Raw genomic sequence first — 23,768 nt, forward strand, 5'->3', positions numbered from 1 at the left:
TGGATGTGTTCTCTCCTCTTCTATTTTTTGAAGAGTTTTAGAAGGATTGGTATTAATTCTTGAAATGTTTGGTTTAATTCACCAGTGAAGCTATCTGGTCCTGGACTTTTATTTGTTGGAAGGTTTTTTGTTTGTTTGTTTTGTTTTGTTTTAAATATATTTTTTATTGATTTTATAGAGGGAGAGGGAGAGGGAGAGAGAGATAGAAACATCAATGATGAGAGAGAATCCTTGATAGGCTGCCTCCTGTATGCCCCCTACTGGGGATCCAGCCGGCAACCCAGACATGTGCCCTTGACCGGCATCGAACTGGGGACCCTTCTGTCTGCAGGCCAACGCTCTACCCACTGAACCAAACCAGCTAGAGCTGTTGGGAGGTTTTTGATTACTGATTTAAGCTCCCTACTAGCAGTTGGTCTACAGTGGGGCCTTGACTTACGAGTGTCCCGACTAACGAGTTGTTTGAGATACCAGCTGTCTCTCGTCTATTTTTTGCATTGAGTTGATAGAGTAATTTGAGTTAAGGAGCTCCTTAACGAGCTCGGTCTCGGAACGAATTAAACTCGTAAGTCAAGGCCCCACTGTATTTAGATTTTTTATTTCTGTGTTGTTGTTGTTAATCCTCACCCGAGAATACTTTTCCATTGATTTTAGAAAGAGTGGTAGGGAGGTAAGAAGGAAGGGAGCAGGATGGGAGAGAGAGAGACAGAGAACCACTGATGTGAGAGACACAAGTTGGTTGGTTCCTCCTGCACGCACCCTGGCAGGCCGGGCATCAAACCTGCAACCCAGGCACATACCTTTGAATGAAAATCAAACCCATGACCCTTTGGTGGGTGGTCTGGTGCTCTAACCACTGAGCAACAGCATCCAGGACTAGATTTTTTATTTTCATGATTCAGTTTTGGTAGGTTGTATGTTTCTCGGATTGATTTATTTCTTCTATGTTGTCCAATTTGCTGGCATATGATTGTTCATAGTAGTCCCTTAGGATCCTTCATATTTCTGTGGTATCAGTTGTAACATGTCTTCATTTCTGATTTTATTTGAGTCCTCTTTTTTTTCTTGGAGAGTCAATGACAATTAAAGGATTGTCATTGTTTATCTTTTCAAAAACCAGCTCTTAATTTTATTCATCTTTTGTATTGTGTTTTTAGTCTCTATTTCATTTAATTCTGCTCTGATCTTTGTCATTTCCTTTCCTCTGCTAACTTTGGGCTTAGTTCTTTTTCTAGTTCCCTGAGCTGTGAAGTTAGGTTGTTTCTTGAGGACCTTTCTTGTTTTTTTCATGTAGGCATTTATTGCCTTGAACTTCCTTTTTATAACTGCTTTTGCTGTATCCCATAGGTGTTGGTATATTGTATTTCCATTTCCACTTGTTTCAAAGTTTTTATTTCTTTTGATGTTTCTCAGATCGCTATGGCCTTGTGCGAGCCCCATTGGCTTTCACAGCTAGATGTTTTGGGGGCCCTTCTCTCAGGGAGAAGTTCAGGGTTGTGAGTTCCCTCCTACTTGTGGGTCATTGCACCAGGGGTGGGGTTTATGGCAAAATTGCATTTCAGCCTCTTTTACCCATTTTGAGATGGGGATTTTCCTCATTTGCGCAAATTGTGGGAGTTGCTCAGCTAGTTTGGGGTTTCTTTCAGAGGAAATTGTTTTGTATGTAACTGTAGATTGTGTCTGTGGGAGGACTTGAGATCAGGATCCTATAACATTGTCATCTTGAGCTGGAATGCTCCTGGCTCGATTTTGATTGACTGCAGGTAGTAAGATCCGGAGGCGTGATCAAACTCACGTTTAATTAACGGAGTAATAGATGTTCTCTGTTCTCTATTGTATCACATCAGGAGGCATGCCTGGCCGTCTTGAGTGATGAGAGAATTTAGGTGTTATTACCTTGATCCATCAGTATTAAGTCCCCCATTTGCGTAGATCTATGATTTCACTAGGAGTTGTAAAATTGTTTGCTTCTATCATTTCTCCTGTACTTAGTACCTGGAATTACTCTATGAAGAAGAGTTTTTCCTCAACTGTCAGGTTATCCTGAAATGCAGTTATACTGATAGGACAATTGCTTGATTCTCTTTCATTTATCAGTTCCTATTGCTTAAAAAAATTTAACATTCTTTTATGGCTTAAAGAGCTTAAACTAATATCGGTACCGTGGCTTTTCTTTCCATAAATACCTCACAAATTTAAAACACTTGGTAAATTCTAATTGCAGTGTCCCACATGCTAAACAAGCATCAGATGGCTCTGCCAAAGGGCCAGTTACTACTCAGGGTGGAAGGAAAACAAAGAACTGTGCGTCTGGCTTGTTGACAGATGTAGATTAAAGTTTCTTTAGGGCTATAGGGCAAGGATCCACACACCACCATCCATTGCATGCATACATGTATACATACATATATATTTGAGTTTCCAATCAGCATGTCAGAATTTAAAAAAAAAATTAAACTTGTCTAGCCAGTGTGGCTCAGTGGTTGAGCATCAACCTATGAACCAGGAGTTCACAATTTGATTCCAGGTCAGGACACATGCCTGGGTTGTGGGCTTGATCCCGCATAGGGGGCGTGCAGGAGGCAGCCGATCAATGCTGCTCTTTCATTATAGATGTTTCTATTTCTCTCTCCCTCTCCCTTCCTCTCTGAAATCATAAAAATATATTTTTTAGAAGTTAAATTTATTGATATAATTGTAGATTAGCATACAGTTTTGGAAATAAGTGATCCTGAGTACCTTTTACCCATTTCCCCAAATCTAACATCTTATCAAATACATAGCACACCACAGCCAGGAGACTGACATCCACAAGGTCAAGACAGAGTGCAGGAGTATCTCTCTGCTCCCTAGATGACACACTGCCCACTTCACAAATCGCTTAATAAAGCTAATTAGACCTTCAAATTCATATTTAAAAAGATACCAACAGTTCCATCATAAGAGTCCCTCAGGTGCCCTATTACAGCCACATCAACCCTGCCCCCAACTAATTTTTACACTGATACGGTTTCCTCAGGCTGCAGTAGCACCTTCCGCCCACCACAGAACAGGTCTGGTGCTGGGAGGTAGGTGCCGAGGGCAGGCCAGCCTCCTGCCAGGAGCTGAGGGGACAGCTGAGTCTGCACTGGGCTATCCTCCCTTCCTGCATTTAAAACATTTTTAAATTTTTTTATTTTCAATTTCACTTGACACACACTATTATATTAGTTTCAGTGTACAACCCAGTGAGTAGACATTTTTTTAGACATTAAATAAGTGATCACCCAGATAAATCCAGTACCCATCTGACATCATACATACTTATTACAACATTGACTACAGTCCCCTACCAGTGGTCGGCAGACTGCGGCTCTCAAGCCACATGCGGCTCTTTGGCCCCTTGAGTGTGGCTCTTCCACAAAATACCGACTTCTGCGCATGGGCCACGAAGTTTCCATCGCACTGTACGTGTGCGCCCACACGTGGTATTTTGTGGAAGAGCCACACTCAAGGGGCCAAAGAGCCGCATGTGGCTTGCGAGCCGAAGTTTGTGACCACTGCTGCTTTACATCCCTGTGACTATTCTGTGACTACCCATTTTGTATTTTTTTTTTAATATATTTTATTGATTTTTTACAGAGAGGAAGGGAGAGAGAGATAGTTAGAAACATCGATGAGAGAGAAACATCGACCAGCTGCCTCCTGCACACCTCCTACTGGGGATGTGCCCGCAACCAAGGTACATGCCCTTGACCGGAATCGAACCTGGGACCTTTCAGTCTGCAGGCCGATGCTCTACCCACTGAGCCAAACTGGTTTCGGCCATTTTGTCTTTCTTAATCCCTTCACCTTTTTCACCCATCCCTCCAACTCCCTTCCATGTGGCAACCATCAAAATGATCTCTGTGTCTGAGTCTGTTTCTGTGCTTCGTCTACTTCTTACACCCCACATAAAAGTGAAATCACGGCATTTCTCATCCTCTGACTCATTTCAGCACAGTACCCTCTGGGTCCATCTATGTTGTTGCAGATGGGGAGATTTTTTTTTTTTATGGCTGAGTCATATTCCATTGTGTTTTTACTTCTTCATCCACTCATATACTGATGGACACTTAGGTTGCTTCCGTATCTTGGCTATTGTAAATAATGCTAAAATGAACATGGATGCATGTCTTCTTGATTTAGTGTTTTGGGTGTCTTCGGATAAATACCCAGACCACTGCCTATTTTTTATGGCCTCCAGCTGAGAATGGCTTTTACATTTTTAAAGGGTGGAAGGAAAAATGCCATGAAGTCCTGGCCCACAAAGCTTAAAAGCTTACTATTGGACTTCTCCAGAGTTTGCCAAACCCTGACGTAAAGCAGTATATGTTAAAGCACCTCTGGGTGAAGGCTGTACTGTGTGGGAGGTCTCAGACCCGAATTCTAAAACTGAGCTCTCTCCGAAAAATGCACATGTACGAAGTTGTGCCTGTGTCCATCCCAGGCATTATGGCCCTAGGTTAAGACCTTGGCACCACAATGTTGGATTAGCCTGCTCGGGCGGCAGCGAAGTACCAGGCCCGGTGCTCAAACAATAGGAATTTTGCACCATTCTGGAGGCTGGACATCTTAAGCTCAAGATATTGGCTGGGGTGCTTTCCTGACTTGCCGACGGTGCCTTCTGTGACCTCACATGGGACTCGCCTCTTTCCTCTGTGCGCATGCCCTCCGTCTCTTCTAAGGACACCAGTCCTTCTGAATTGGGGCCCCACCCGTATGACCTCATTTAACCTGAATGACTCCTAAAGGTTCAGGATCCTCATACAGCCACACGGGGGGTTAGGACAGGACTATGAATTGGGGAGGGGGGCCCACACAGTTCAGTCCGTATCACTATAAATACTAAATCTGAGTACAATTGAGTACTGCGTGTCCACACTGAGGGCCTCGCCTCTTCAGCGCTGAGAGAGCATGTGGTCTGGGTGGTTTGCTCCTGAACCCCAGGCACTACCTTATAGGCTAAGGAGTCATCTTTGTTGAATTAATGGATGTTGGTGAGATTAATGCACAAGGAAATTCATGGAGGAATGTAAGTTGCTAATTTGAGTATCACAGATGAAAATACTGTAGTAATTCTGAGGAGAAACTAGGAAGTAGGATAATCAAGGGAAGTGGTTTTTTTTCCTTCCTTTTTAAATGAGAGAACTACCTGTTTGGAATGATTTGCACGTAGGCAGACCTTGCTGGCATCAGGGCAGAGTGGAAACGGTTTACATAGGGTGTGGGCAGATTCTGGAGTCAGGAGAAGCTGAGATCTACAGCCTTAAAACTAAGCTACGTTCAAGACAAGCTGGGAAAATAGTTAATAATTTTAGCAGAGAAGAAAATGAATGATATATTAGGTAATTTTATCAAGTGTTCAACTACTTAAAGAATTTTAATTGGTGAAATTCAGGGAAATGCACTGCAAACTGCCTGGGAAACACCCAGCGAACATGAACGGCTCTGATGAAACCAGGCCATGAGGTTTTTGTGGGAGGAGCAGGAGTGGTTTAGAGGACAACCTACACCTATTTGGTTGTGTAGGAATTTGTATTGTCCTAAGCCAGCGGTTCTCAACCTGTGGGTCGCGACCCCTTTGGCGGTCGAACGACCCTTTCACAGGGGTCGCCTAAGACCATCCTGCATATCAGATATTTACATTACGATTCATAACAGTAGCAACATTACAGTTATGAAGTAGCAACAAAAATAATTTTATGGTTCGGTCACAACATGAGGAACTGTATTTAAAGGGCCAGAAGGTTGAGAAGCGGTGAATTAGCTCTAAGCTAAATGATTTGAAGGGCAGGAAAACCCCTATCCCATTTAGAGAAAAATCTGATAAAAACTTCAGTTCTTTTGTGTCTAGGTGTGCAATACTTAACCTCTTTCCCCTTAGATTGTCACATCTGAAATTAAAATCACGGGTCTAGGTTAAGAACTGAGACCCTCACCGCCTGCCTTTCAAAGAAAGTAATTAACAGTTACATAAACACTCTGCTCCATATTCTGGTTTGTTCTTTAAAAAAACCAGGCAGCTTTATATTTGGGACACTGTGGCAATGCATGCAGTATTTGGTAATTAAGGCTAATACAATTTTGTGCTTCTAATAAGTTTTTTAACCCAATAGAACAATATTGTAAATAGCATCAGATATCTGCCTAGCAATTAGCTTTTTAAGCAGTTTTACAAATCTTATTGCTTCAAGAGAATGAGTGCCAAAATACTTTTTCTTATAAAAAACATATGACTTTTATTCTTTATTGTTTTTATTTTCCAAGTTTGGCATCCAAACTTAGCAAACATCATGGAGATTTGTACAAACATACATATACATATATACACACATATTTTAATTTAAAGCCTCAGTTCCTCATTAAAGCTTGTGTTCAGGCTCCTGTTAAAAAGAGGTAAAATGGTGAGAATTTAAAAATCAGGAAAACATGAATAGATCCCAATAAACTTCCTTGTTATGGATTCAAGCAGACATTTTAAGGCAAAATCCATCACCTTGCTGATAAAACTCCCACTAAGAGACAGCCTCAGATAGTTATAAGAAAATACATACATAAAAAGCCCCTTGCACACTTCAACGTGTTTTAGTAACAAGCTAGCTGAGGGGTTGTGTTGTGTTATTTCAGGGAACTCTCCATTCAGGAACAAGTAATATTTCACTGATTGAAATTTCAAGTGTTAAAAACTAACTTCAAGCAGGGTCATCATTCTCCCCTGAGCGGAGTTCTTCACAAACCATCACAGTAACATTCAGGCTCTGAATTTAACAACGTTTACGGTTTGGTACTGAAGAGCAGATGCATCAGTTCACTCGAGGCCGTTTGGTACTATTTTTCTCTGGAGGAGCTTTTCGCTTTTGTGATAATCCAGACCCCAGTTCCTTGTAATTCTGAAGAAAGGAAACAGCTTCTGGTAGACAGTACTTTTCTACTGGAGGCGGGGCTTCCTGAAGGGGGAAACCATACATTATTCATTTTTTCCAAATTTCAAACTGAAAATGATCAGGTAATAAGTTTCTTCACTCTGCTTTTTGACTACAGGAACTTTATACATTTCCCTTTTATTCATATATTCATTCCTAAATTCTTGCAAAGAAAACATTTGTTTTTCAAGGTTTGCCGTTTATCACACGTCACATTTAGTGAAGTCATTTTTTATCAGAAAAACGAGCTAATAGCTCAGGTAGAGTGGGGCTAGCTCAGACCTTAATAATGGATTAAATACAAGAATATGGAAAATTTGGAAAAATACAGTTAATAGTTATCAAGAGTGAGACAGTATGCTTAGTGTAATTTTTGAAAATCTTTTTACTGAATTTTTACTTGATCTTTACAATAAATAGGAGAGAGGTATTTTTTGTTCCCCATTTTACAGGTAAAATAAAAAGGTTAAATAACAGTCAATATTATATAATTATGAATTTTGGCTTTGCCAGCTGGGTAGTGTCCTCAAAAAAAGTATATACACTTAGCAGCAGATAGATCAATTGATGTTTCTTTCTTTTTAAATTTAACCATTAGAATAAAAAATTATTGTGTATCCACTTTTTGGAAACACCCTATGTATAAAACAGACTGTCATAATAGCACATCATATTCCTCCAGAAATCTAGTGCCTAACACACATTGCAACCTTGAGAAGCAGGGACACAACCAAAAGTCAGACAGTGATCACCTCTGGGGTAAGGAGGGAGGTGCAACAGGAATGCCTACAGGAGTAGCAACGTTCTATTTCTTTACCAAGTACCTAGATGACATTTTGCTATTCTTCAAACAGTACATGTGTTTTATATGTGAGAATGCATACACAAACATTGTGCCCAGCACAATATAGGCAATTAATAATGATCAGTTCTTGCCCTGGCCAGTTTTTCTCAGTGGTTAGTGTCAGATCTCAGGTTCAATTCCTGGTGGGGGTGCATGAGAGGCAGTCAATGCATCTATCCCCCTCCTCTTCTCTCTCTAAACAGAAAAAAATATCCTCGGGTGAGGATTAAAAATTAATAATTATCGGTTCTTGTCTTAGGTGGCAGCTGTATTCCTAAAATGACCAGGGATGAGATTCAGTACACCACACTGCTTTTGAAAAAGGCTTCATGTTTTGGGCATTGTTTTGTTTAAACCCAGAGCAAGCACAAACAGCAAGTCACATGGCAGGCTGCATCCTGGCTCCCCCTTTCCTATGCCATTCTGTTTGAAATCCTTTATAGTAAAGACATTTGTGACCGTGTGGCACACTTTGCTGATGGCGTTTTAGGCACTCTGGTGTCAGGAAGATTTTTCTTTGCCAATTCAAGTCATACAAACACGGGCCACTAACTACACGAGTGTAGTGAGCCCTCCATATAAGCAAATGCTTGACTCACCTTAGCATCTAACACAGGTGTTCACTTATATATCAGTGCAAAAGGTCAAGAAAACTAGAGGAGGACCCTTGGGTAAATGTTTCTCCTTGGACTCTTGAAATCAATTTCTGCTTTCTTTATATTCCAACGTCTAGAAGAGCACTCTTATACCTAGCTCATTTAAATTCCAAGCTAATGTTTACATATATGTCCATGATTATAAAAAAAGAATGAAATAGAAAATAACAGTCTGACATGTATTAACAAGGAGCTGAGGGTGGTGATGTGCAAACTTCTCTATGCAGATAAGCAGATCGCTGTAATGAGGTCAAGGACCGAAGCTTACAAACCTGCATGAGATAATCAGCAATGTATTCTGTTTTCAAGCAGTACACGTACTGGGCAGCAGCTTCTGCTATATTAAGTCCTGAGTCATCTGGTTTCAGTTTATTAAAGTCAGAAAAGAGATGTGTGGCTTCTTTAAATAAAGGCACAGAATGACCAGGTAGCACCTAAAGAAAAAGAAGCACCACAAGCCATGAGTGTCCCAAAATAATTCAACTGTATATCTGTACCTAGGGGTTACCATCTCACAAAGCACAGGAATTAGGAACTGATCAAAGCAACCTTGCTTAGAAAGTGATGCATGTAAAAACCCAGTGAACTGGTCCAATACAAACCTTCGCTCCTCCGGACTGAAGCAGCCGTCTGAATCCTGCTTCTCGGGACTGATCGGCAACATGTAAAATAACCTTCCACCCGCTAAACGCCCCCTGCAAACACAGAACATTGTGTTGAAATTATTTGGAAAATAAATGACAGATAATGTTTTATGTAGTTTTATGTCAACAAATAATCTTATAACCTTCATTCTGCCACAGTGGTAACTGTCTGGTCAGAATCCTCTGAAACACACAGCCATGTCTGGCACACAGTAAGCCACCAATAAGTACTTGAATGAAGGAAAATGATTGAATAGTTAGGTAACGTTAAAACAAAGCAACTTGAGTTTTGTTGAATCTTTTCTAGTGTTTTTCTTACAATTAAGGGTAGAGCCTCAAGCACAGCTTCTTAGATTAGATGAAGCCTCCACTGTATTTCTCTTGAAAACATTTACAAATTGGGTACATACAGTGGAATTACTCCAAAAGAAAGGGAGTCAAAACAAGGATGTGGAGAAGCAGAGAACTCAGAACAGAAAGATTACTCAGGGTTTCTTAACCTTTTTGTGAGCCATGGACCCCTTTTACAGTCTGGTAAAACCTATAGACCTATTCTCTAAGTAATTTGTGTGTTTTTTTAAATAATAGCTTTGTTTGTCATTTCCATAACATATGCATGTTTTAAAATATTCAAAGTATAGAGGATTACATAGGAAATAGTTTTATTGAAAATTACCCAATGATTAAATTATTTTAAAAATTTGGACATAATAGATGTGTGCTTCTGTACTAATGTATTAAATTGAAAGTAGTGGTGAGTTAAATACTATAATTTTAAAGTAGTGAACATAAACACGTCAGGATACTTACATTATAATGCAAAGCAAAGATATTGGACTTCTCTCAGGGCAGAGTCACAGGTACTGTTACTAGTGTTGTGATTTGTTGCCCAGACTTATAACTAAGAAAATACTTTTCATTAGAGGTTAGTACAAACAAGGATGTATTGTTCCCCCATCTAGAGTGGATAGCCTTCCTGAATTTAACCTACAAACTTCTTTGGGAAAGTCTGTGGACCTCAAGTTAAGAGCCCCTAAAGCTAGTTGCTGAAAGGATTCTTTGGAATAAGTATGGGTCACATTTTACATGTAAACTATTTTTAAAAGTGCTATCAACATTATATGTATTTACACTGTATATATCAATCTAGAACACACACACACACACACACACACATATATATATACTGTATATCTCAATCTAGAATGCCCAAACTATATCAATCAAGTGATAAAAGGTAAATAGAATTATTATTTCATCAAGCACATTCTCTTAAAAAAAAACAATCTGGAACAGTCATGACATTCTTGACTCTGCTGGATTTTTTTCCTCCATCTCATTGCTGCAAGTGCTAGTCTTCGTTGCTGTGCACTGATTCCAGTCAAAACATCAAGTATGGAACTACTTCCCCATTCATAGTCTTCTTCCTAGAGAATTAGTCCAGCAAACTTTTTTGAGTTCCCACAATATGTCCTCTAGGAGTTCACAATCTAGCAAGAGTTAAAAACTATACATTCAATTGTTATAAATATAGAGAATATGAACTAAGCATGGAGGAAAGGTAGATTAATTTGGCTTCATATGAGAGCTAATGTATGTGGCTTTTTACGAGAAATAAAAATATTGCATACATTTCTCAGAAACACAGATAACCATAGCAATCAGTAATATTTAGATTCCTGGGTTTCACCCACTGTAAGATAAACTTCACAGAAGGACACGGTCTCAGAGAAGGTAGATACTAGCAGCTTCATTACCTGTCTATAAAGGCAATTCCTAAGAGACCTTGATGGAAAACTTCAAAACTACATGACAACTACAATTGTGATGGTCAGTTAGGAACCAAAATATTTCAATATTTAATATTTAATTGGCTAGCAGTAAAGCTTACAGTGAGATCTTAATATTTTCAAATGTTATTTCAATTAAAAAAACAAATTAAACCAAATTGACATAGCTAGGAATCTAGTTCTATAATTTCTAAATTTTGGGGGCTTTTAAAGAACAAATTAAGCTATTCTGTAAAGAACAAGGATCCTTATGTTAATTTAAATACACACCGCCACAAAACGATAGTCACTTTTAAAGAACAAATTAAGCTATTCTGTAAAGAACAATGATCCTTATGTTAATTTAAATACACACCGCCACAAAATGCCCAGCAGTCCTGCATGCTTCAAGGTAGGAGCGATGAAGAACCCACTTCCCAGCTGCCACTGAGGCTAAATAAAAATCGGGAAATTTTCTTATTTAGCCACAATGCCATTATCAGATCTAAAATAAATTCTTTGCTATTTCAATACTAAATCCTTGTTCAAATTTTAGATCGGCACTTGTTTAATACAATTAAGATATTTAAAAAGAAAAATAAAATACGAAACAAGGGCCATATACTGCAGTTAGCTGCTACATTTCTTAAGTTTCAACTACCTTAGCAATTTTAAGCACTGAATATAGATAATCAAAGAAACAGAAGTCAAAAAGGGGCGCCTACAGACTAAAAGCAGAAAAGAACCTTCCGTGAGTGGAAATGAGGTCAGCTGACCACAGAGAAGCTTGGGAGAAAACACACAGGCTCAGTAAAGAGACAAAGCACAGGCAGGAGCTGCAATCTTTCTCAGGCACAAATGGGTGAAGCCTGACTGAGGAACAAAAGGCGACATCAGTAAATATAAGCTTATGCAAAGCAGGGTGCTACTCAGACTTTGCAGTGGTTCCCAACCTTCTGGCCCTTTAATACAGTTCCCCATGTTGTGGTGACCCCCAACCATAAAATTATTTTCGTTGCTACTTCATAACTGTAATGTTGCTGTTATGAATTGTAATGTAAATATCTGATATGCAGGATTGTCTTAGGCGACCCCTGTGAAAGGGTCGTTCGACCGCCAAAGGGGTCGCGACCCACAGGTTGAGAACCGCTGCTTTAGAGCTTAGCCTGACTACTGGCGAGGTGGAGATGCAGCCAGGACTTTCTAAGACTTCACATTCGAACTCATGCGTTGGAGATGACTAACAGAAGCAGCAGTACCTTTTGAGGACTTACTATATGCCAGGGACTGTGGAAAGTACTCAAGATTATTAGCTCATTTAATCCTCACAAGTTTATGCAGTTACTATTATCTGCAATTTACATATGGGGACACAGGATTAGAGGTGCCAATAAGGTAGAAATTCCCTATTAATATAATATCGATACCTAACCAGCATTTCACCACCGTGTTCATTCAAGAAGTGAAGGGCCTCTCTGCAATCTCTATCAGAAACCCTGTAGCCACAGACTCCCAATTTCAGCACAACCTATACAGGTGCCCCTGTGCTCTGTCCTCTCCCAGACAATGTTCTGCTACCTGCCGCTACTCTTGCCCAGAGCTTGCACAGATGGGAACCACCTACAGGAGACAGACACTTAAGCTTTGCCCAGAGCTCACCAAATTGGAACGCTCATCAATTCTGACTTATTAGGCGACTGGGGTACAACATGTTCCACCTGAATAAAGTTTCCAAGAAAAGGCTTCTCAAGAGTACTATTGTACACATGACAGAAATCTTTAAAAAAACATACATGGTTCTCCACATCCTTAAAAGGGCAGACAGCACTAAGTATGTGGCCAGAGCACCAGGTTACCTGTCTGGTACGCTCGGCACTGCCTGTAGAATGATGTCAGATCGAGAGCTTGACAACTAGTGGAATACAAATACTTCACTGAAATATGGTTTTACTTATATAGTAAGTCTATAATTTCATTGATTTGGTCCAGGCTTCCATCAATGAAATAAATGCTCAAAGCATCACAAAAAGATTCTTAAACCTTAATGGTTGGTTTCAACTTAAATCTTTAAATCCTATGACCCAGTGCCTTTAAAAAGCTCTAATGCTGCCTCAATGTATAATCTTGGACAAATTAGCCATCTTTTTGGTCTCAATTTCTGTATTTTACAAGTGGTAACAATATCATCCACATTTGCCTTCTAAATAACAGTTATTGGGTGGGATGTTCTTAAGTAAAATACTTGTACCTAATTTCTCAATCAGATGACAATAATCAATACGTTCTTGAGGATTCAGAGATGACATCTGAAATGTGTACTGTTTTTTTAAGTCTTCATGAGTCTCCTCTATTGTTATCTGAAATGGAAGAGTTTTATTTTAGAAAAAGTAACATTTAAAAAGTTATTAGGTATATAGTTCTTTCACAGTAACATTTAGTCTTCTGAGTTATCAAATATAAATAATACAATGCAAAGAAATGCAGTTTTCAACATTTGCTGAACCCTTGATATGGATCCAATAAATTCTGAATGCCACATAACATCAATATCCAACAGCCAACACCACCAGGCTCAGGGTGACAAACCTTTTCTCTCGGGTGTGGAGCCACGGGGGGGTTGGCCAGGGGGAACGCAATGCTGGGGGCTTGAGGCGTCGGGATCAGGTGGCTGTCTTTTGTTGGGGTTTCCAGTTCTTCAGAGGTGGGGTGTTTTGGAGCTTCAGTCACACACACGTTTCCAGGATCACAGACAGCTGAGGGCAATAAAACGTTGCAGTGTGATATTACCAAACATGACTAAGAACCATTCTGGGAAATAGTCTCATCTGTCTTAGCCAAGATGAAATTAAACACAAATTCTGGAATGTAAAAAATATGTGCAAAGAAGTAGCCTATTTCTAGAGCTTATAAATCAATGAAATTACTTAGCATTAAAGGGGCAAATGGTGGTGTCCTCTGTGGGCTTCTGCCAAGCTCGCACCAATAAAAAGTATCCCAAATTTGTAAAATAAAAGCAAGGTTGCACTTGGAGAACATCAGAAGCAGAGGTAAATCTATGTATCTAGTACAGAGACGTACCTAACATTCTGTTTTCAAGATAAAGTCCAAGGAAGAAAATAGGGGAATTCAGAAAGAAACTCATACAAATCAAAAGAACACGTGCAGTATGTGCTGAGAAGTCAGGAGAAGACTTAAATGGAAGTAAGGTGATTAGGAGAAAACAAATGCAAAAAAAACTAGAATAAAAGAAACAATAACAGTGAAAATAATGCCTAATCCTAAATTTAAAAATAAAAATGTATTTTTCAATTTACTGAAATTAATTACTTTCCTGATTTTTTACATTTTAATTTTAATTTATTTCAGAGAGGAAGGGAGAGGGAGAGAGAGATAGAAACATCAATGATGAGAGAGAATCATTGATTGGCTGCCTCCTGCACACCCACCACTGGGGATCGAGACCACAACCCAGGCATGTGCCCTTGACTGGAATCGAACCTGGGACCCTTCAGTCCGCAGGCCAGTGTTCTATCCACTAAGCCAAACCAGCTAGGGCTGATTCTTAAATTTAAACCAAATTAGAAGTACAAAGTAAGTTTTTCATTTGCATGGACAATTCAGAGAATCACACTGTGCTTATCTGTTAATTTTCAAGAGGCCAACATGTTCTTAATACAAAGTAGTAAATAATCTCTTTCTCATTACCCTGTTCAGCAGTTTTCAAATCATGGAAAGGCTCCTGGAAAGGAGAATCCTCCAAATTTTTAATGTCGGCCTGAGGTTCAGAGTATTGTGTGGGGCAAATCGGCCACTGCAAATTGCTGGCAAGCCGGGCCCTCTCCTCTCTGGCTGTAGGGTCATCCCAAATGATCTGTTCATTCTGGGAGGGCTCTGTGTTGATGTCAGGTACTGTTTGACGAGACTGCCTGAGGAATAAAAGTGACAATTTTAATAGACAGCCCTAACAAAACCCACATTCATCAATTCCTTAAGTTAGACGGTACATTTGTGGGTCACCTTTCTATGCCCATCTAGCCCACAGTAAGCACTTGAAACTATTGAGTAAACAAACTTTGGGAAAGATTTTCTCTTTAAAACGTTTCAGTGAGAAAATGAAACATATTTTGACTGAAATATATTTGAAACTTCAAAGAGGGGGGAAAAGTTCACTGTCAAAATGCTGCATTTCAGACAGTAGGGGGGCGGGAGCGGGTGGGGAGAGGCCAATGGGCGGAAAAGGAGACATATGTAATACTTTCAATAATAATAAGAAAAAAATGGCAGTTTTCTTATATCAGCTTAGGGAAACTTGGTAATGTTTATAAAACTGGTTGTTTTGCTTACTGATAGTTCAAGTGATAAAAATGGAAAATATAACTAACAACTGTAATTACATGGGAAGCGTATTTAAATGCTGCCTTAGAAGAAGGACCTTTTAGCTCTTGTAACCAAACCTCCCAGAGTCACAGGTAGACCTGCCTTATGCTGAACTAAAGTAACGCATGCTTTATGGTGTAACTAACAATTCCACTGAGTGTGAATAGAATGGCAACTCTTTTCTTTCAAGATATATAACAAATCTTTCAGCATTTATACACATACACTAGTACACATGCATGCTATATATAACTATATTATATACAATCTAATTATGTGTGTGTGTGTGTATATATATATAAAAAACATCTTAACAAAAAGACTTTACCAAAACTGATGTTACCACTAAGAGTTCACTTGCCTCAAAAACAAGGAGGAAAGCCTTTTATTCTCAGGGTATTTACTCTAACTGGCATAAGATTTAGGCTCTCTATAATAATAAACATAACCTGAAGTATATTAACAAAAAGCCACTGTTACTCAGAGAATTAGCCTCATGAAATATACATTTATAAGATAAATGCATAGTTTAATTAATTTAACCCTTTGCACTCCGCTGTCCCCTCTCAGGGGACATCGGAATTCTAGCATATCACTCGGATGTCCCCTCTCAGGGGACATTGCAGTTTATTAGTGATTACGGGGAATTGAGTTATTTCAACGCAACTTTTTGAGACATGCATGTTTCCCTGAAGTTTTATCTTGAAATGGCACAAGAAATTAAATCAAAATATCGTAAAATTACTAAGATATATACAAGAAATGTCAGCGGGTTTTGTGTCGGATTAAACAATAAACTACATATTCCCGATGTGGGACAAAGAAAACGGGACTGCATTGTGTGTTCTAACAGGAAAACACCTGGTGGCAGGCGTCAAACCACTTATTACTGTCAAACATGCACTAATCAGCCTGCAATGCATATTGGGGAGTGTTACAAAACTTATCATACTGTACAAAATTATAAACAATAAAATATTGTTTTTTTTTTGCAAATATACATTCCTCGATGTCACCCAATTCATATAAGTCCAATATCATTATAATACGTTACTTGGTTCCAAAATTATACTAAATAATACGAGGGTCTGTAAATGCACGTTTCCGCCGCAAAGTAGCGTCGAGTAGCTGGTAGCCAATGTCCAGAATGGTTTGGAGTGCAAAGGGTTAAGATATAAGTGCCATAATGCTTATCATATAATTAGAGAGTTTTCTATCAGGAAAAGGATGATGTAATGCTACTGAACTAAGTCACATCACACTAAGATCTATAATCACCTTTCCTAGAAGACAGATTTGTAGAGAATACAAAATACATATAAATCACGCTTCACTGTGAAGCACTGCTTGGTGAGAAACCAAACCTATGTGTGTTTCCTGCCCCCAATTAAGAATTCCAGAACTGCTTGGAACAAGGGAGGGAAGTCAGAAAAGCGAGGAAGGTGGTTTCTGACTATAATATACAGGGGTGGGCAAAAGTAGGTTTATAGTTGTTGTATGGAAAATAATTCAATAATTAATAATATAGGAATAAACTCTGCTCTGGCAAGTGTGGCGCAGTGGTCGAGCATCATCCCATGCACCAAAGAGGTCGCCAGTTCAATTCCCAGTCAGGGCACATGCCTGGGTTGCAGGCTCAATCCCCAGTAGGGGGCATGTGGGAAGCAGCTATCAATGGTTCTCTCCTACTGATGTTTCTCTCCCCCTTCCTCTAAATTAAAAAAAAACAAAACAAAAACAAAGTACAAAACAAAATTGTGTTTCACATACTCACAACTGTAAACCTACTTTTGTTTGGGCTAAATAAGGCCCAGTGGTATAGCCCTTTTAGTGGTCTTGATAGTAAAGTAGAAGTTTAGTCTAAAGTAAAAAAAAAAAAAAAATTACAAACAAAAAAGCAAAATTAGGCTTAATTCATGGAACTGAGTCAGTAGGTACCCGCATAAGAAGCTACCTTTCTCTCAAGTCATGTAGTCACCTCTTGCTGCCACCAGGACGAGTGACAGGTACTTACCTCAGGGCCTCCAGGACTCTACTTCGTCCACTGCGGACGGAGCGAGCGCTGTCAGGGGTTGAAGAAGCACTGTTACAACCACTTCTTGAAAGGGAGGTCCTTTGCCCTTGGGGTTTCACTATTGATGTTGCAGACATTATCTCCTGGAGCTGCTTTTGGAAATTCTCTCTCATCTCCAAGGTCTGTGTCAGTGCTTGAAACACACACAAATATACCAATCAAGGTAAGTTTCTCTCTTTTTTAAATCACATCTTATATTTTTTTAAAAATCACATCTTATTCATATTAACTATTGTCTAGATTTGGTTGAATGACTTGACATTTACTGAATATACTTACAGGCTATAGTAGACATTCACTGAATATTACTTTCAGGCTATAGTAAAGTACTAAGACTACGCATACTGCAGAACACGAAGGCAGCCCTTACCACGAGGCCTGTGCATAAAAGAATCAGCAAGCCCTTCGAAGACACTCTGCTAAGACTTGCAGTGATTCCCTCTTGTAGAGCCTGCCTGCTTCTTACACGCTCTCATTTAGGTACAACAGTCTGAGGTGCACAACAGTCATTTATGTATGTGATTTTCCCCAATGGTCCTTGAAAACACACCACACTATATAATATACATTATATATTTATGTTATGTTATGTTATATATATATTATAGACTAAACACTGAAATAGGTACTAAATAAATATATTCGGAATGAACGGAGTGAGAGTAAATAGACAAGTCATAGGGAAAGCTCTAGTAGGGTAGAATGAGTATGGAAAATAGAAAATATTAATCCATTAAAAAGGGGACACTTATACATATATGACTATTCATTGCAGCACACTTTGTAATAGCAAGAAATTAAAAATATCCTAGATGCCCATCAACAAGGGACTGGCTAAGTAAAGTGGGACATTCATACAACGAATACTATATACTGCTGCCAAAAAAACAAAAAAACTGAAGGAGCTCCCTATGTACTGATATGAACTGTTAAAAAGATCAAGATCAAAGTATAAAACATCATATATAATTTATGGTTTGTTTTTTTAAACCCTCACCCAAGGATATTTTTTCCATTGATTTTTTCAGAGAGGGAGACACATTGACTAGTTGCCTCCTGTGTGCACCCCAACTGGGCCCAAGGTACGTGCCCCGGACAAGAATCAAACCCAAGACTCTTCAGTCCGCAGGCAGACACTCTAACCACTGAGCCAAAATTTATGTATTTTTTAAAAAAGCAGGTCAGGAGAGAATATACATATTTATGATCATGTATGCATAAAACAGCCCTTGAAGGATACAAAAAAAAAAAAAAAACACCCACAAAAAAACCAAACTAACAATGAAAGGTAGAAGCTCTTCATGCCTCCTTCTGTGCCTTTAAAACCATGTGAGCCTTGGCCGGTTTGCTCACTGGTTAGAGCAGACCAAAGGGTCTCAAGTTCATAATATATATTTAAAAAAAATTATATACACTGAGTGACCAGATTATGACCACCCCATTAGTACAATGAAGTGAATTAGTTATGCAAATAATAATAATAATAATAAAACCTTGAGAGTATTTGCTTAGGAAGTTTTCAATATTCAGTATTTGGAAGTGTCAATGAAGTACTGATGGGGTGGTCATAATAATCTGGCGACTCAGTGTATATATTACACATAATAGAACTTTCTGAATATCACTGACAACTGAACCAAAGGAAAAAAATTTTAGTCACCAATTCCACCTACCTTTAATAAAATAGGGCTATTTCACTTAAACCACTTAAAATTTTGAATATTATTTCTTAATGACTGGCATGGGACTTCAATCAATCCTCAAATATATGTTTTATTTCTGTTTAGCACTTATTTTTCCATTTGATGCAAAGAAATTATATACAATTTTTTAAAATATAATTTAAATTACTTTACCTCCTTTAGAGTCATTCCTTCCATTTCCATTTGACGTTGCTACTTCTTTGTTACTGGTGGTCATATTGTCTATATCATTTTCTTCTACAGGCAAATGATCTGGCTATTGAAGGAGAAAAATAACAGTTGCTCAAACCAAGCCATTGTATATGGTTTCACAGCCATATGTGATTATACGCTCTGCTCAGGGAGGGGGAAAATGTACCTTCCATATTACCTACCTCATCATTGTTTGTTGTCCCATCAGCTGAGAGCAGCCGACTATTAGAGAGTCTGTCACCTTGCACTGCGCTGATATCCAAGCTCATTTTGGGATTATAAGTATGTGGATACAGAGATTCAGGAAGGTGCTTATACTCCTGGGCACACTGCAATAGAATGGTGTACTTTAAGCAGGACTGAAAACATCTTAGAGAATACATGATGTTAAGTTGGATAAGGATAATCAATACATTAGGGAATAATAATGACAGGATAAAAATTCAAGGTTTATTTGTTTTTTGTTAATCCTCACCTGAGGATATTTTTTTCTATTGAGTTTTTTAGAGTGTGGAAGGGAGGGAGGAGGAGATAGAAACATCAATTTGAGAGACACATTGATTGGTTGCCTCCCACACATGCCCTGATCTTGGCGGAGGATGGAACTTGCAACCTAGGTACATAACCCCTTGACCAGGAATCAAACCGATGACCCTTTGGTGTGCAGGCCAATGCTCTAACCACTGAGCACACCAGCCAGGGCTTGCTAAATTAAAGTTTTGAAAGCTAGTCGATACTAAAACAGCCATTATACAAAGGACAATTAAACTCTCCTCACTTAAAAAAATTTTTTTTAATTTTTAAATTGCAGTTTATATTCAATATTGTCCTCACTTTTTAATGTCATGTTTACTAATGTATAAAATCTAATTCTATTTCTATGCTTTTGCCAAGGTATCAACCACATTCCAAGGAAATACCCAGAAAGAAGAGAAAAGACAGTTGTATTGGTAAATACATGCATTAAGTAATTCTCCTTAAATTATCATAACATTTTTTCCATATCATTTCTCTTTAGTAAAACAGAACCAGAGATATTTAGTTTTTGATGCCAAAGAAATGAGATGTGCACTGTTAAATAAGGTAATCAAACTTCTGTACGTACACTGAAATTGGTTATGCCTTGAAATAGTGTTCATGTACATTTTCATTTAACAGACACAGGAGGATTAAAAGTATTGCTTACTTCTAAAAGCCAGTGCTCTGAAACAATGTGTATTCCTCTTTCTTTTACAGATTTATATTCTCGATTAGTGTCATTCTGTCGCCCTTGATAGATGAAATGAGTCACTGTTTCATCAAAACTCCACCTGAAACAACCAAGTATAAAAACCAAATAACTAAGAGAAATATCTACATTAGTTTAAGATGATCATCATTTCTATGAATAGAATATTTTAACATTCGCAAAATTTCAAGAACTAACGTAAGTAAAAACTAGGACAAGCAAGAATATTAAATGATAGGCTCCACTTTTTTGGTCAAATTTTATACATATATTTCTAGGTATATATAGATAGAGATATTTGGAAGGATGTACTTTAGAATATCACTTTTTTCTTTATACTTTTCTGAATTGTTTCAACTTTCTTATAATGGATATAACTTTATAGTAATAATAAAGGTATTTTCAAATCCAAGCATTCAATCTGTCTTCAGTTGTTGGCAGTCACTATTCATTATACACTTGCTCTACACCCCATAATAGACCATGTAGTTTACACATCATTATCTCCATACAGCCCTCACAACAATCCAGAAACACTGGTATTATATTGATTTTACAGATAATAGAACTAAAGGACATGGTTAAGTAAGATGTTCAAGGATATTTAGTAAATGACAGAGCCAAGTTTGACTTTAAAACTCACACTCTTAACTATTTTATTATGCTCTGATCTCCTGATTCTTCCTACATAATATTTTCCTGACCTCAGAAACCTGTTTTACACATAAACCCAAGGGTTGTTTTGTTTTTGCAGTTTTAATATACACTAGTATACCAGACATACAACTACTGAGTGACTGATGACTGTACTTTGCTTAATTCTTGATAAGTCACATAACCAAAAGAAATGCTGCTTGTAGTATCTGTTTCAGCTGTGGCTGCAGCATTTGAGGTGAACTTCCCATATGCATGCATCCAAATGAATACTCGATTTTTTTCTAGTGTCGGCAGGCACAGACACTTACATACTAATCATATATTCTGATTTATTTTTTTAAATTATAGAAGTAAGTAAGTTACATATTTCTGAAGTCGTTTTATACAGTGAATGTTATTCAACATCTGTAATAAATATCTGCATCTGATGTGCTGAGCAGCTCTAGTCTAGATGTTTAACTGCTGGAAGCGGGAGACAGGATCAGTGATCTCTTCGGAAGTTCTGGTCCTAGCTGTGGACGGGGACATCTGGGATATCTGCACTTGAGAAGTGATTATCCTACAAACACATAACTACTGTAACCTCTGCATAGTCAAGGGTTCTTCCCTCTCAACTATCACCAAGTCCGAGAAATCCATTTCAGGCATAGATTTAATATAAACTTTAAATTAATGCAATTGGCCAGTTAAATCCTATTTAGGAATTTCAGTAATATATTCTATTTTTCATACTGAGAGGATTGGCATTTTAAGTCTCATAAAAACAAAAGTCATGTATGTCCCTTTTATGTCTTACATCAAGTCCACATCCAAACAATATCCAAGGAAACATTCAATTTTTGACAAATTATATATATATACATACATACATATACATACACACACACACACCCTCAGACTTATGAAAATGAAATGAGATAATGCTCATACTAAGTGCTCAGCAACCGGTAATATGTGACTAAATAACGTAACAATAGATAATACTATATTAAACATATAATAGGTAGTAATAATAGTTATAAGAAAGCTTCACTATCCTACAATAAATGCTTATAACTGTGACACATTTTATTTTTATATTCTGATCTAATTTCTCTTATCAAATAGAAAGCTAACTGAAATAATAGGACTACTAAAGGGAAAGATGAAGCTAATCGTAATCCTCAAACTGTTTGCTACTTGTAAAACCACTCATTATGCTATCTATGAATGGCTGAACACAAGTGATGAAGAAAGCTAGCACTGCAGACAGTGGAAGAATCAGTCAACTCAGATTGGCCAGAACAGGCCAGGGCCTCTCAATTCTCTCACACTGATGCCATTTGTCCTGGAGACATGCCTTTAGCTTGGCTCTCAGGGCGAGAGCGTATCTGCTAATCTATGTCTCCAAAGTAGTAAAAATCATAGAAATTAAAACATCCACAAAAAGACCTTTTTAATTCAGGAGTACTGCTAGAATACTCAGTAGTACTCAGAGGGCTCTAATCTGAAAATCACTAGGTAAAAATATGCTTAATTTCATACCTAGATGCCAAGTTCTAGAACAGTAAATGGCACAAAATAGGTTGTCAAAAATTTGTTGAATGCACCCTAAAAGGCACACATATAAGAGTGAACTGATATGGCAGAGAACATTTTAAAAGGATGTGGTGAATTAAAAACCATTTGGAGAGATTTTGTACATAAAATGACACACTAAAAGGCAAGAGAAATGTTTCTTTGTAGGCGGTCACAGAGCTAGAAGTTTCCCTTAAACTTAGGCCATATCACCACCAATCAGAAAGATGGGCAATACCTGTAATCTGCTCCTAGAGAAGCCGCAATCCCATTTAGTTCACTCTGCTTCTTGCTGAGTTTTTTACTAACACATACCACTACCTTGTGAAGTGGCTTTGGAGCTTCTTCCTGTCCATGGAAAATAAAACACATTGACCATCACTGTTTTAAATGTTTGATCTAAAACATCTTTTCAGTAAGAGATCTAACTCTACCGTCTCTGATTGAGTGTCCTTCAGTGGAGGGCTGGCAGAAAGAGCCACAGCATCTCTTGAGCTGTTTGCCAAAGCAAGCTTCAAGTTTCTGCCAATGACTTCAGAGAGGGGTGTACTCAGCTTCCTTTTCTTTTCGCTAGGTCCTCCTGGAGTTTCTAAGGCTGCCAGTGCATCCTATATGTACGGAGGGGGAGAGCGAAAGGAGAGAGGTGGAGAGGAAGAGGAGGGGAAAGGAAGAGAAAAAGGAGAGTTAGAGAAAAGGGGGATAATCCTCAAAATTAACTGGATTACAGCTGTAACCTCATCTGGTTTTCCTCCAAACAATAAAATGAAATATTATTTGTATCTATACACTACAAAGAAAAAAATTCATACTATCCCGCAAATTGGTTTAGAGACTGAGAAGCTTACATTTTCAGCAGTGTTTGCCACATTTACCTGAATCTTACATTTAAATAAAGGACAATCAGAACCAAAACAAACAAGCAGACAAAAAAACAGATGGCGCCCTGACCAGTTTGGCTCAGTGGATAGAGCGTCGGCCTGTGGACTCAAGGGTCCCAGGTTCGATTCTGGTCAAGGGCATGTACCTTGGTTGCGGGCACATCCCCAGTGGGGAGTGTGCAGGAGGCAGGTGATCGATGTTTCTCTCTCATCAGTGTTTCTAACTCTCCCCCTCCCTTCCTCTC

General features: G+C 38.4%; 1 protein-coding gene across 1 annotated transcript in view; it reads right to left on the reverse strand.

Moving 5' to 3' along the window:
* Positions 1-6,234: 6,234 nt before the first annotated feature.
* Positions 6,235-23,768, reverse strand: part of TOPBP1 (DNA topoisomerase II binding protein 1) — a 42,977-nt gene continuing 25,443 nt past the window's right edge. The window contains exons 15-29 of the mRNA XM_023749284.1: positions 23,080-23,253; positions 22,884-22,993; positions 20,390-20,513; positions 19,386-19,532; positions 19,165-19,267; positions 17,249-17,441; positions 14,563-14,783; positions 13,444-13,610; positions 13,106-13,214; positions 12,187-12,208; positions 11,234-11,333; positions 10,392-10,515; positions 9,047-9,165; positions 8,717-8,878; positions 6,235-6,968 (exon numbers count right to left, since the gene is read on the reverse strand). Of these exons, the coding sequence (XP_023605052.1) occupies positions 6,825-6,968; positions 8,717-8,878; positions 9,047-9,165; positions 10,392-10,515; positions 11,234-11,333; positions 12,187-12,208; positions 13,106-13,214; positions 13,444-13,610; positions 14,563-14,783; positions 17,249-17,441; positions 19,165-19,267; positions 19,386-19,532; positions 20,390-20,513; positions 22,884-22,993; positions 23,080-23,253 (2,019 nt within the window). The 3' untranslated portion in view covers positions 6,235-6,824. The remainder of the gene's footprint in view (positions 6,969-8,716; positions 8,879-9,046; positions 9,166-10,391; positions 10,516-11,233; positions 11,334-12,186; positions 12,209-13,105; positions 13,215-13,443; positions 13,611-14,562; positions 14,784-17,248; positions 17,442-19,164; positions 19,268-19,385; positions 19,533-20,389; positions 20,514-22,883; positions 22,994-23,079; positions 23,254-23,768) is intronic.

This window comes from Myotis lucifugus, unplaced genomic scaffold (genome assembly GCF_000147115.1).
Source record: "Myotis lucifugus unplaced genomic scaffold, Myoluc2.0 scaffold_8, whole genome shotgun sequence".
NCBI classification, from domain to species: Eukaryota; Metazoa; Chordata; class Mammalia; order Chiroptera; family Vespertilionidae; genus Myotis; species Myotis lucifugus.